This window comes from Stegodyphus dumicola, chromosome 9 (genome assembly GCF_044657685.1).
Source record: "Stegodyphus dumicola isolate Sdum_Otavi_A_Nest chromosome 9, ASM4465768v1".
In the NCBI taxonomy this organism is placed as follows: Eukaryota; Metazoa; Arthropoda; class Arachnida; order Araneae; family Eresidae; genus Stegodyphus; species Stegodyphus dumicola.
Window position 1 is genome coordinate 18,676,910 of NC_140776.1, and position 12,779 is coordinate 18,689,688.

The 12,779-nt window shown below is 34.2% G+C and overlaps 1 protein-coding gene and 1 long non-coding RNA gene across 7 annotated transcripts in view; one reads left to right on the forward strand and one right to left on the reverse strand.

Moving 5' to 3' along the window:
• The window catches only part of LOC118192095 (cell adhesion molecule Dscam1-like), a 1,228,438-nt gene that overhangs the window by 642,606 nt on the left and 573,053 nt on the right, over window positions 1-12,779 (forward strand). For all 5 annotated transcript variants that reach the window (XM_085823258.1, XM_085823260.1, XM_085823262.1 and 2 more), the window contains exon 10: window positions 12,177-12,296. In XM_085823258.1, coding sequence (XP_085679384.1) covers window positions 12,177-12,296 — 120 coding nt within the window. The remainder of the gene's footprint in view (window positions 1-12,176; window positions 12,297-12,779) is intronic.
• LOC146995306 (uncharacterized) overlaps window positions 5,614-12,779 on the reverse strand; it is a 170,746-nt gene continuing 163,580 nt past the window's right edge. For both annotated transcript variants that reach the window (XR_015042938.1, XR_015042939.1), the window contains one exon: window positions 5,614-5,806. This is a non-coding gene — a long non-coding RNA (uncharacterized LOC146995306). The remainder of the gene's footprint in view (window positions 5,807-12,779) is intronic.

The window sequence follows — 12,779 nt, forward strand, 5'->3', positions numbered from 1 at the left end:
TTAGGTGAACCTATGGCCAGAGTGCCGCTATGTTAAACATACGATTATATAGTGAATTTTAAAGAGTGCATTTATTCTATTGTGGTTTATGCTCTATGGACGAAGTAGATTTAATTCAATCCAATAAGTTTAAATGAAATGCAAGAGAAAATGGGTTTTAATATCCCATACAAGTCATGTGGTATACACATCAGACTTTTTTTTTTTTTTTTTAAGTGACATAAAATTTTCTTCTTGCTACTCTCCCATGATATCCTTAAGATCGCATAAGCCTTCTTGCAGTTTTTTAATTTATACATATTCCATATAATTCATGGAGTGCCAAAACAAATTTAGGAACACTCAGTCTTAAATTCTTTTTTATGTTCCTTAGAATAAAGCGTTTTATTCCATCAGATAACATAGATGGTCTTCCAGGTCTTTTGTTTTGGATACGAGCCTGTTTCTTATAGTGCTTAATAATATCAAAAAATCTAAAACTACATAAATTAATTTAAAAAGGCCATTTTTTTAATATGTTTCTTTTGATGCAAATCAGTACCTAATATCCGGGTTTTTAACGATGTTTCTCTTCGTGACCGAGCCATTGCAAGAAAATATCAAAATAACGAATATTTTGTAAAATGAAAATTCGAATTATAAAAGCGAACAATTTTTAGATTTTTGCCTAATTTCTTTGTCCAAACTAATTCCATAAAATTTTGTCTTTTTATTTATTCCAGGCAATTTTAAATATAACTTCTGAAACTGTCCGATTCTTGAAATGTCCGGTAATGTTGTAGTGTCTTTTTTTTTTTTTTTTTTTTTTTTTTTTGTTTCATTTTAGCCTAAAACGTTATTTTTTAAATTTACTATTTAATTAAAGAGAGAGCTAAGAAAATATGTACTCAAATGGAAAATATTATTGATTATTTTAATTGAAACCTTTTATCGTATTACTTAAAAATTTAAAAAAAAATATAGTGGCCGATCATTTTTATGTATGTAATTTGAAAAATTAGTACTAAAAATATTGCAAAAGTAAAAGTTACATTTAATATTTATTAACTTCATAGATTATTCAAATTGAATGAGCAAATTGATTCCAATAAATGAATGAATGAACTCCAATGAAAGGTTTAAATTAAGTGAAAAAACAACCTTAGTTTGGAATAGATTTTCAATTAAATCGTCAAAAATCTGTTCAAAATCCACGTAGACCTAAGATTGGTTTTTGACTTAATTTTGAGTAAGTTTACTTCCATTTTAACGACGCAAATTTATTGTTGCAGAAAGTCAGGAAGGAAGTTTAAGTATCTAAAATTTGTGTGTTCTTATACATCAGTATTGATCAGTTTAATTAAACGATCTTTCATTTTTGTGCGGTCTGTTTTTCTTAATCTGTAAAGAATAGTAGGGTAATAACATATGCAAAGTATCGTAGAGTAATTTACGAGTACTTTTAACTTAGTACTAAAGCTTGGAATTCTAGAAAAATGGCACATTATGCTTTAAACATAAATTGTATGGACTTTGGCTGAAATTTAAGGATATTTAACACAAAAATCACAGACCATATTAAATAGTAAGAAAGCCATGTTTAAATAAAAGGTACTAAAGGTATTAGTCCAACCATCATTGTTTAAATCGCCAATGCGCCAAACTCAAGCAACCATACGCATTGACTTTTCAGTTTACACAATCAACTTCGTTATTCTTGAATGCGTGCTTTTGATTATATTCCAAATCCAAAAGATGTTTATGTAGATAAACAGTGATATTATTTTGTGTTAAGCTCAGTTTTAAGATATGCGCTTATAGATTTTACCTGCATTGGAAGAAACTGCGGTAAAACTTTTAGAGGAATTAATACTTCCCACAAAATGGCTAAGGAAATAGTACTTTAAATTTATTCTTAAAGCGATGGCCAAGAAAGCTCCATGAAATCGGTAGAAATGAAAACTCCCATGTAAGTAACTAAGTTAATTAATTGATTTTGGGGGATAAATACAAGAGGGTTTAATCCTAGTATCCGGTGCACACGGGATTTAGCTACTTTTGGCGACTTTATGATGAGCAGTAAAAACGGGACATATACGATGAGTAGTAAACGGGTCATTCAAAGAATATATATAGTTGTATATACTATGTTTTTATATATACACACATAGTATATAGTGTACAGTATATATACATAGACGTTCTTTGGATCATTTTTGGTGTTGGCGATAATTTTCAAAATCGCGCCAAGGCTGCACCGTATACTAGGATTTTACCTACAAGAGTAAGATATGTACGCAATTAAATAAGTTTCCGCAATTATAAGTATTCATTCTTTTTCCTTTTGTAAAATATTACTAAACTTTACCAGGGTAGCTGCTCTAATAAGGTATGTTTCATATACAGTACTGAAAAGTGTTTGATATATTGCAACAATTTACATCAATATGTTTCACTTCAAGAAAACAAAAGCGAGTTCAGTCTACTAAAAGTATTTTTCATTATTTGTAGGTTATTGCCCAAAATTTATTGATATGAATCGTTTAAAATGCAACATGTTTTGTGGAAACTGGATTACAAGAAATACCAGTACTATGCAGCGTAGACAAGTATCGTCTTCATAGGTCAATTAAGGAGAAGAAAATATAATATTATTTATATGTTCAACATTCACCATTAGTACATGGTGAATGTCGACATTGACCGGTGTAAGTCAGAAATAAGTGTATTCGAGAAACTATTTCGGACATACACCAAGCGACTATGTGAATGTTGACATTCATCGGTTAATGTCGACATTCTCCAGATTTCGGTGTTTCACCGTAACATATGTTGTATACATACAGTCTCTGTACAGTATACATTCTGCTTTAAGAAAAGTAATAGACTACCACAGAGCAAATGTTTGTATAGGAGAATTTACTGACGGTTCAGGTTATGGCAAGGAAATTGGTGCAGCATATATGGTTTACTCGTTTGGTTGAGAAATAGACTATTGCAAAAGTAGACTTCAACCTTACAATTCGGTTCTTCATGCCGAATTGGCTTCTATCATATTTGGTCTTAAATGGATTGATGAAAACCTGACTGTAAAAACATATATTAATATATATATATATATATATATATACAGTAAGACCCCGCTTAACGCGGGGGATACGTTCAATCAAAGTAGAGCGTAATGCGAAACAGCGCTAAACGAGGCTATCTTTACATGTAAATATTGGGGTTAGGGGAAGATGGCTAGGAAATTGGTTAGGTATTAAATTTAAAAAGTATGTTTTTTTAATAAAAATAAAACCAAACATTTATTTCTTAAAGCCCAAATTAATACCACATTATTATTTCTTGAAAAAATAAAAACAAAATATAAATAACAAAACGAATATTCTTAAAAAAAAAAATAAATAAATAAAATTCTCAGTCAGTCATATTTAGTTAGCCTTCCGCGTTTTCAGTGTTCTGCCTTTTTGTGACAAAAGCATCTAATGTTGTTTGCCTTTTTCTTTTGCGTTGTTCTCTTAAAAGTTCTTCATAAATGGATAGAGCATCTCTAACACCACGCCTTACTTTTGAGCTCCTGTCAAAATTCGGATCATTTTCAATGAATTGATCCACTATTTCAGTTATGGTAGACAGACTCCTTTTTACAAACGCCATCGAAAGTTCTTTTTGCTCTTCTTCTGAATCACTGCTGTCAACATTTTTGTTTTCTTCTTGTTCAGTTAATTCCTTGAGCTCATCATTAGAAAGACTAGCCGCTGCTTCTTGAATTATTTCTTCGACATCTTCCACATTTACCCCTTCAAAATATGTCTGTACAATACCGCACCAAACAAGAAATACAAGTACACTCTTTCGGATATGTATTTAAAACCTATCGCTGCATAATATTTCGGGGAATCCCCGTATGCTGCGAGCGATTTCGTGGAATCCCCGGGTTGAAATAAAAGAGCGCTAAACCATAACAGCGTTAAGCGGGGTCTTACTGTATATATATACATATACGGACTCATTATTTGGTTTGGAAGCACTAGTAATGAAGTGAAAATGAACCGGGTGAAAGCCCATATTGATGTTATAGACAATGAGAGGGCCGATGGGTAATCCCGGGGATGCGTTGGATATTCAGGCGCAAAGAAGAATTGTGATTGGTAAAATGAAGGATTTCTGTTATGATTGCTGGAAAGGGAACATTTCGGGAAAAAGGACAGATTGTTTTGTGAACTTTGAAATTTCTAAAAATATGAGAAAGATATGTGATTTTGATTACAATCAAATAGTTATCAGACACGGCCTCTTCCCGACGCACCTAAAAAGATTTAATTTACAAACTAATAGACTTCGTAGTTTTTCCTGCGCTAAAGGCAATGCCTGACATTTCGTCGAAGACTGCGTGTTATTGCGACATGTTAGGAAAAACATTGGTAACATAAAGGAATTCTGTTGCCGCAGGAAAGAGTTTTTTTTTTTACACAGGATTTAATAAACTTCATAAATGGCAATAGGAAAATACTGGGAATTTTATTTTGATGTATTTAACTGTATTTTTGTTTTAAACTGTGTTGTGCTGCGTTAATCATAATTCCGATTCGGTCAGGAGGGTTGCAGCCCACTCGTACTCGCATTACTCTATTGAAAATAATATTAACTATGGGATTTATGATTATAGTGCTTTAATATTATAATAGTTATTACATTTCCTTAATATTAACTATATATATATTTTGGAAATAATGTCTGTTACAAAGTGATTACTTTGACCTATCGAAGTTGGCGATTCTCTACTTAAAGACAACAATCCTTGCGGTTTGGATGTCTTTAGAATTCCGCTTCTACTATTTTAAATCTTCGAGTATGCTCAAAGGTGATGATGAAAGCCTTTAATTATCTGCCTATTTTGCTTCAATTCGGATTTAATGGAAAATAATTTTGCTTGGATAGCAGAACTTGAGCCGTCCCAATCTTCAGCCGACTAATTGCGTTGACTTTTGAATTATTAAATGTGTTTAATAGTAGCGATGCAGGTTATCTAAAAGTACTTAAGTAAGTTGAAGGGCATAGGTGTTTAACTTTAAAACGTATTAACGTTGCAACGCTGTTGACGATACTTTAATTTTAACATGGATTTAATGTTCAGTTAGTGTTGTTTCACTGCAACATTTCTAAATTGAAAAGTTTCTGAAAAGCTATATTTTTTATATATCGTTGCGTGCATACGGGTTTGTAATAGATTGAATGCACAAGTCCTATAATAGGTTAAAAAATTGATTTCTATCAAAAGAAATATTTCAGAACTGTGCAAATTTCCACAGAAATGTTCGTATAAGCGTTCACACTATCACACAGTATAATCAATAGTTACACTTTAAACTACTAACAGCGTTAAACACAACAAAACGCAATGCAAAGCGCATTCAAAGAGAAAGCTAACTCGGTGATCTCGGTTTACGCGGAAGTAAAAGCTTGCAAAAACAGTAATTAAGCAACTAACTAAACAAGTGAGAGCAGATGTTTTGTCTTTGGCCTTCAATAGTTTTCAACCGGCGGCGAGATATTTCTAGCACTTTCTGCTTCTCAAAATAACTGGAAAACAATAAGAGGGTGGAATTAGGGTTACAGCTAACATAGTAGACAATTACATTTATTTAGTTTCAGTACATATTACGGTGATACAAGGACAGGAACAAAACATCTCAAAATGTCGTAAAATCTGGCGACTTTTGGCGATTTCTGGCCAAATTACCGAGATACCCATTTATTTGGCCTTGTTTTCTTACTTTTTCAGCATAGCTCTCTCTTCAACTTTGTCTCTCGCTACATTACACTGAAAAATACAAAACTCATAACAATATGCTTTCAAAAATTACTTAGATGTATTTACATATATTTATTTTACTTACATGAATATATTTTAGTTTTTCATACGTTATATGCTTGACAAAAAATTTCATCTAAATCAGTCAATTATGCTGAATTTCTGAAAAAATAACAGTTGACCATGATTTCATGATTAATTTACCTTAATATGAACATGCTTTGTAAATACTTGAAGTCATAACTCTATTGTTGATGTGACTTGTCACTTGTCTGACATTAATATCAGAACAAGCCCACGTAACTCATCCTGGCAAGGAGTGCAAGCCTGCGCCTGTCTTTGGCAAGAGCCTTGAACAGTATACAAGTGACAGTACGACTTTGTTCAGTTCCACCCGATTTTTGATAAAGAGCACCTCGGAAGGACGGGTAGCAGAGTCTCCCATCCCTTTTCCCCTATTAAAACCTTTCGAGATGACTTTCAGCTCGCCATGCATTTGCATGTCTCCCTGCCGCACAGACACTATACATTTACAAACATCCACGCCTTCTCCGGGATTCCAACCCAGGCCTTTCGGTGCACCAGTCAGTGTCGCTAGCCACTATTACAGATACGCATACAGATACGTTTACGCTTACAGATACGCATACGCATACAGATACGCATACAGATACGTATACAGATACGCATATATGCACATACATACATACATACACACGTGAACACATTCGTGGACACGTGCACGTATTTTTTAATCCGGTCCGGATAACACACATCGTGCACACATTCTGCACACATTTCTTAATCCGGTCCCGATAACAGAAGAGTACCATTAATCCTAATACAGGTGACTTGGTTTAAAAAAACTACATATCCAAAAACCACATTAAATTAAGTACTGACTGTTCTATAGTTATTTCGAATAAAATGTCTCAAATTATTCACTTTTATTTTATGCACAGACTGACTTGACTAAACCTTTAAAAATGTTTATTAACAATATATCTCTATTTTGTACATTTGTTTTATTAGCCCAAAAGGGCTATTACTTTCATTTTGGCATTTTGCGTTGAAAACTTCAAATGCTCGTTTCACTTTTCAAACTGCTGCCACCAAATATTATGGCTCTGTGTTATATTTAAAGAAATTAAATAACGAAGAATCTGCATAAATATATATATGTTTCTGGCATTGTGATAAAACAACGGTACCTAGAGCCTTCAATTTTTGAATAACCTGGTCCTCCACCGAATATTGGCATTTGGAAATCCTAATTTGGAATTGGATTTATTATCGATTTCATATATTGTAACACTTTAACGAATTTTTGATTAACAAACTCAACGATTTCAAAGCGAGCAGTGGCGACAATGTGCGAAAAAAATATACATTTTAACCTTAGCGTGCGAGACTGTGTATCGGAAATTCGAAAGAAATTCTCATTTTAAAATTATTTTGCGATAGTGCTTTTGAATTAAATTTTATGTTTTAAGTGCGAAGAACTTTATATTTAGTAAATAAAGGTAACAGAAAACGTTAAAGAAACGACCCTGTGAGAGTAATGTAAAATATGAGAGCTTTCAGAATTTTTTTTATGATATTATTTTTTTACATTTTTTACGTGTCCAGTAGCCCTGATTTAAGGCTTGCTTATCGCATTAAAACCTGGAGGAATATCAGCTCGTATTTCAGTCTGAAACCAATGCTTTCTCATTTGAGGCAGTCAGTTACATTCTTTTAATCAGATTGCACCCAATTCATTATATTTAGTTTTCCAACACACAGAGAAATTTTAGTTTAATATTATATTTTATCCAACAAATAAATAAGGGAACACACGAAACATTCTTTTATCCCATAAGATACATTTCTTTCATCGACATAAAAGACGAAAAAAAAAAATAGTGTATTGGATCGAAAAAAAAAATCTTAAAGCCAATGGTGCAACATAAAAGAGTAGAGTGACCAAGAGAAAACTATTTAGAAAGCAGTAAAAGCAAAATACGTCATATTTTATTTCACCCATATAAATGTAAAAAGTCACCGAAATAATGGTGGCGTCCTACCATCTAAACTTAGTTTGTCAGCTATGAAACTATCAAAATTGCTATCACGAAATGGGAGGAAATTCCATCGAGCTATGAAACGTGAGGTTGCAGATCAAGCAGCACGTTGAGAAGAACATAGTTCTTCATTAAATGTCAGATACATTCTTTCAAAAGGCTTTGTAATGGGTGACAGTATAAACTTTAACATCAACTTATCACGAAGTTAATCGGTAATTTCAGTTGTCCATATGTATAAACTATGGAGCCATAAAATAAGGGGATACTATATGTAATATAATAGTCGTACAGAGTGACTTTACTGTTTCAAGAAATAAAACTATTTAAATAGCTGAAAACTGATGGAAACTTAGTTAGGATTTTTTTACTTCCTTGTACAAAGTAAAGGAAAGTATTTTAATCGCGAAAATTTTCCCAACGAAAATATCCATTTTGACCTCTATCGAATGCAATTTAACGATATTTTTGCGTAACATCTGCGCATAAGAACAAAATAAAAGACTCCTTTCTCCTAAACGGGTTGTAAAGAGGATATAAAATGGATTCAGAAACAGATATTTTCGTTACTGTATGTGCGTATGTTATATGTATGTCTGGATGTATCCCGCAAAATAAAAAAAAAATTAATGCCTCAGTATGTTGAAATTTTCGATACAGATCTGCTATAACATGTAGTTGTGCACCTCCCTTTTTGACTGCAATCGGCTGCAAACAAAGCTGTCTCTCTCTATATATGTATGTATGTCCACCCACTTGTTACTCGGCTCCGTAAGCTCAGGTTTTTATTCTTATATACTTGTGCATTTGTTGCTTTAAAAATTATGGAATTATGTTATTCTTATCTTCCGATTAAGGTTTTTATGCCTTTAGTTAATCTGCATGCAATATTTGTAGAATTATGAACAATTTAACAGTTAAGCTAAAATAACCAGCTGAAAAAATACTAATCTAGAAGTCAACCAACAAAAATGAGCGTTATAATTGCTAATATCATGCTTGAAATAATATTGAAAATTTGCAAATACGTATATAACGCTGATTTTTGTTGGTTGCCTTCTAAATTAATTTAAAAGCAATTTAAGTGCGGCTAAATTTTTTTTTTTTTTTTTTTTTTTTTTTTTTTTTTACCATAGCAACCATATTCGTTTACTTTTGAAACTTAGCATAATAGTGAATTAAGTCAATTAACTTGTACTTTCGTACTTTCAGGGTCTTTTCCCCGAATGGGACTAAAAGTAAACTTTCAGTTTTGTGCACCGAAAAATCTTTCTTCTTGCCGGGTGGTCGAATTGCTTGTTTTTGGGTATAAAATCTCATTTTAATTGCAAAAATTGTTTTCTTAATGGTTTTAACTGTATTTGGTATTGTATATTTTTAATAAAGATGTACTGCGGTTATATGTACTTTTGCCTTGCCGCTGAATATATATGAACTGAAATAATTAAAAGAGAAATATATCTCTAATGAAGTTCGAGGAAACAAGTTTAAATCAAAGGCAGCAAAAAATACGTAGAATTTAATATTCCATACAAGGAAGTCGTGTGGTGTACAGGTCGTATTTTTTACTCATTGTAAAAATAATATGCATACTCACATCATTTTATACAATTTATACTATTAAAATTTGTGCAAGTCTGTCTGCCAGTTTGTTTGTGGCATTATCTCCTCCGGAACGGCGGAGAGTATCCCTGGATTTCAATTAAATATATTATTATTATATATAAGGTCGTGTTCTGGTGTTGAAGAAAGTATGCGATTTCATGTGACGTCATTGACTGTCGAAAATGTTTCGCTAATGGGGTCAGCATTTAAAATAAATAGCTGCTGTTGGCAACTTCTTTGTTTTACGATTAATATAACTGACACTGTATGTAATTGTCACGTTAATTCTCCCATAGCATCTTTATCAGAAGAAATATTTCAGAACTCTGGAATTTTTCCCAGAAATATTCGTACAAGTGTTCACAGTATCACACAGCATAATAAGTACTTACACTACAAACTACCAATGAAGTTAAACAAAAACGCAATGCAGAGCGCATCTAAAGAGAAAGCTAACCTCACGCTGAACTCGTAACAATAACAACAGCAGCTAACTAAACAACTGAACTCAGATGCTCTCTCTCCGGCTTTGTATAGTTTTCAGCCGATTGCGAGATAATTTTAGTACCTTCTGTTTCTGGAAACTTTTTGGAAAGAAAAACGATTCCAGAATTACGGTTACAGCTAACATAGTGGTCAATTACATTTATTCAAATTCAAGACTTATTAACGGTATACCCATTTACTCAATGTTAAATGCACGTGCTTGTGTATTCTTACTTTTCCGGCATAACGTCCTCTTATATATTTGTCTCGCGCTACATTACACGGAGAAATATAAGAATTTTAATTTTAATTCTGTTTATTACTAAATTACCTGTCTAAATACAAAATTCGTTACAATATAATTACTTTAACTACACTGGTGTGCAAAAATTAAGGACGAGACGGTTTTTTCAATATAACTTTGTACAAAAGCTTTCCAAATCAACACATTTAATACCGTAAGATCCCCAATACGTAAGGACATGAGTAATGTAAGCAACACTTACTAAAAGAGAAATCAGAGGGATAAAAAGAAGCTTTATTGAAAAAGTAGCATGGAGCGCAATACAACTGAAGGCCGAAACATCCCTGTGATGGGTGTCCAGCAAGACACATCCGGTCTTTAATAGGTGATATTATCTCCCCTGACTGCTAGGCAGGTTTCACAGCGTCTGCCCATGCTGAGAATGAGGGTTTCAATGAGTTGTTGAGGCATTGCTGCCCATTCGTCTTGCAGCGCCGATCGAAGCTCCGGAATCGTTACTGGTGGTAAGGTACGAGCTGCCAAGCGTCTGCCTAGAAAATCCCATACATGCTCGATGGGATTGAGATCCGGAGATCGTGCCGGTCAATCCATACGTTTAATATCCTCACTCTCTAAGAGCTGTTCGGCAGCTACTGTGCGATGACATGGTGCATTGTCGTCCATGAAAAGGAACTGCGGACCCATAGCGCCTATATGGAAGAAGAATCTCGTTACAATAACGGGTCCCGTTGACTGAATCTGCGTCGAAGATGTGAAAGTCTGTACGACTACCAAGCATGATGCCTCCCCAAACGAGAACACCGCCACTTCCATACCTGTCCCTTTCAATGATGTTCGAGGGATGATTGCGGATTCCCCGCTTTCTCCAGATGAGTATGCGATGAGAATCGCTACTCAGACTGAATCTGCTCTCATCTGTAAAGAGTACTCGTCCCAATTCATTGTCTCCCCATTTCCGGTGTTCCCGGCACCACAGAGAACGCCTTCTCCGATGGGCAGGCGTTAGAGGTACACACCATACAGGGCGTCGTGCAAACAGACCACCACCGAGCAGTCTTCTGGCCACGGTAAAACGCGATATCGGTCGTCCAGTCGCCTGTGTCGTGTGTCTAGCGATTTCTCCCGCTGTCTGCCGCCTGTTTCTTCTGGCCTGTAACACAATATACCGGTCATCTGCGGGTGTGGTTCCTTGGGGACGACCACTACTAAACCCCCGGATAGCTGTTCCTGTAGTTTGAAATTGTCTCCAAAGTCGTGAAACGATGCTGTGAGCAATTCCGAACTCTGCAGCCACACTTGTCACACTGCGGCCTTCCTCCAACTTCCCAATGATTCGACCTCGAGTAACAGCATCCAGATGTCTTCTAACAGATTGATTATTCGCCATTTCTCGCTGAGGCAGCAACTCGGTGTGATTTTAACTGCTATACGGCGTGCAATCTCTTTGCCAGAAATACTGATCTTACACCGACAACATGCTTTATACTACTCAGACACTTCCCCATTACGTCTACCTGCATATCTGCGCATGTGCTACCGTACGTCACTTTACGTAATCTCCTGATTGGTCTTTCTGTCCGCTCTGCCTCTTCGTTCAGCTGATATGCTAATTTTTCGACATCGTCCTTAATTTTTGCACACCAGTGTATATTAACATCTTCCTCAAATACCGAGAAAAACTAGAAGAAAAGATTAGTGAATGGTCTTAACCGTTTCTAATACAGTATTAACCGTTATTAACCGTTCCTAATACAGTTTTTCCTGTTTTTTATCAAATAAAAAAACTATTCGGGGTTTTATTGGATATTATTATTGTATGATATTTTATGTTCTTTTTCATTTGACTTTTTCCATATAAAGCGTTTAAAGGTTTTCATATAAAGCGTTCCATATAAAGCGTATTCCATATAAAGGTTTCTTAAAGGCAGTGATAGTAAATATTGAATATTTTTATTTTCAGCGAGCCCGAAGTGGGTGAAAAAACCAACAGACCAGGAAGTTATTGTGAATCAAAAAGTGGTATTTGCCTGTCAAGCTGAAGGAATACCAGAGCCGATTCATCGTTGGAAATACCGTTCAGGTTTGTTGGCGTTTCTTTATTTGCTTCGACAGGAACTTTTCTTTCTGTTCGCACTTATTTTTTAACATTTGTTATGAGTCACTTTAGCATTTCACTTTTTCCCCCCATCTTTACCAGACTTTGAAATTCTTTAGAGATTAGGAAAAAATAGTTTAATTAATAAAAAATATGTAAATCAGATTTATAATTTAATATAGTAATAGCATCTTAATTATTCATTTTTATTTGGGTATTTCCTCTCTCCATTCTAAAAATAGTACTAATTTTTTGGAATTCCTGATTTCTAGATCAATCTATGTCACATGGCTTGAGTAACGCTGACGATATATCAAATTCAGAACTTGAACTCAAAATTTCGAGAACTGGCACCTTCGCTTAACTTGCCCGCTACCGAGCGACATTTTCAAACGCGTTACCACCACGTAAACAAATTTTAATAAATTAATTGCAAAACAAAAATACGAAACATATATGTATTGGAAA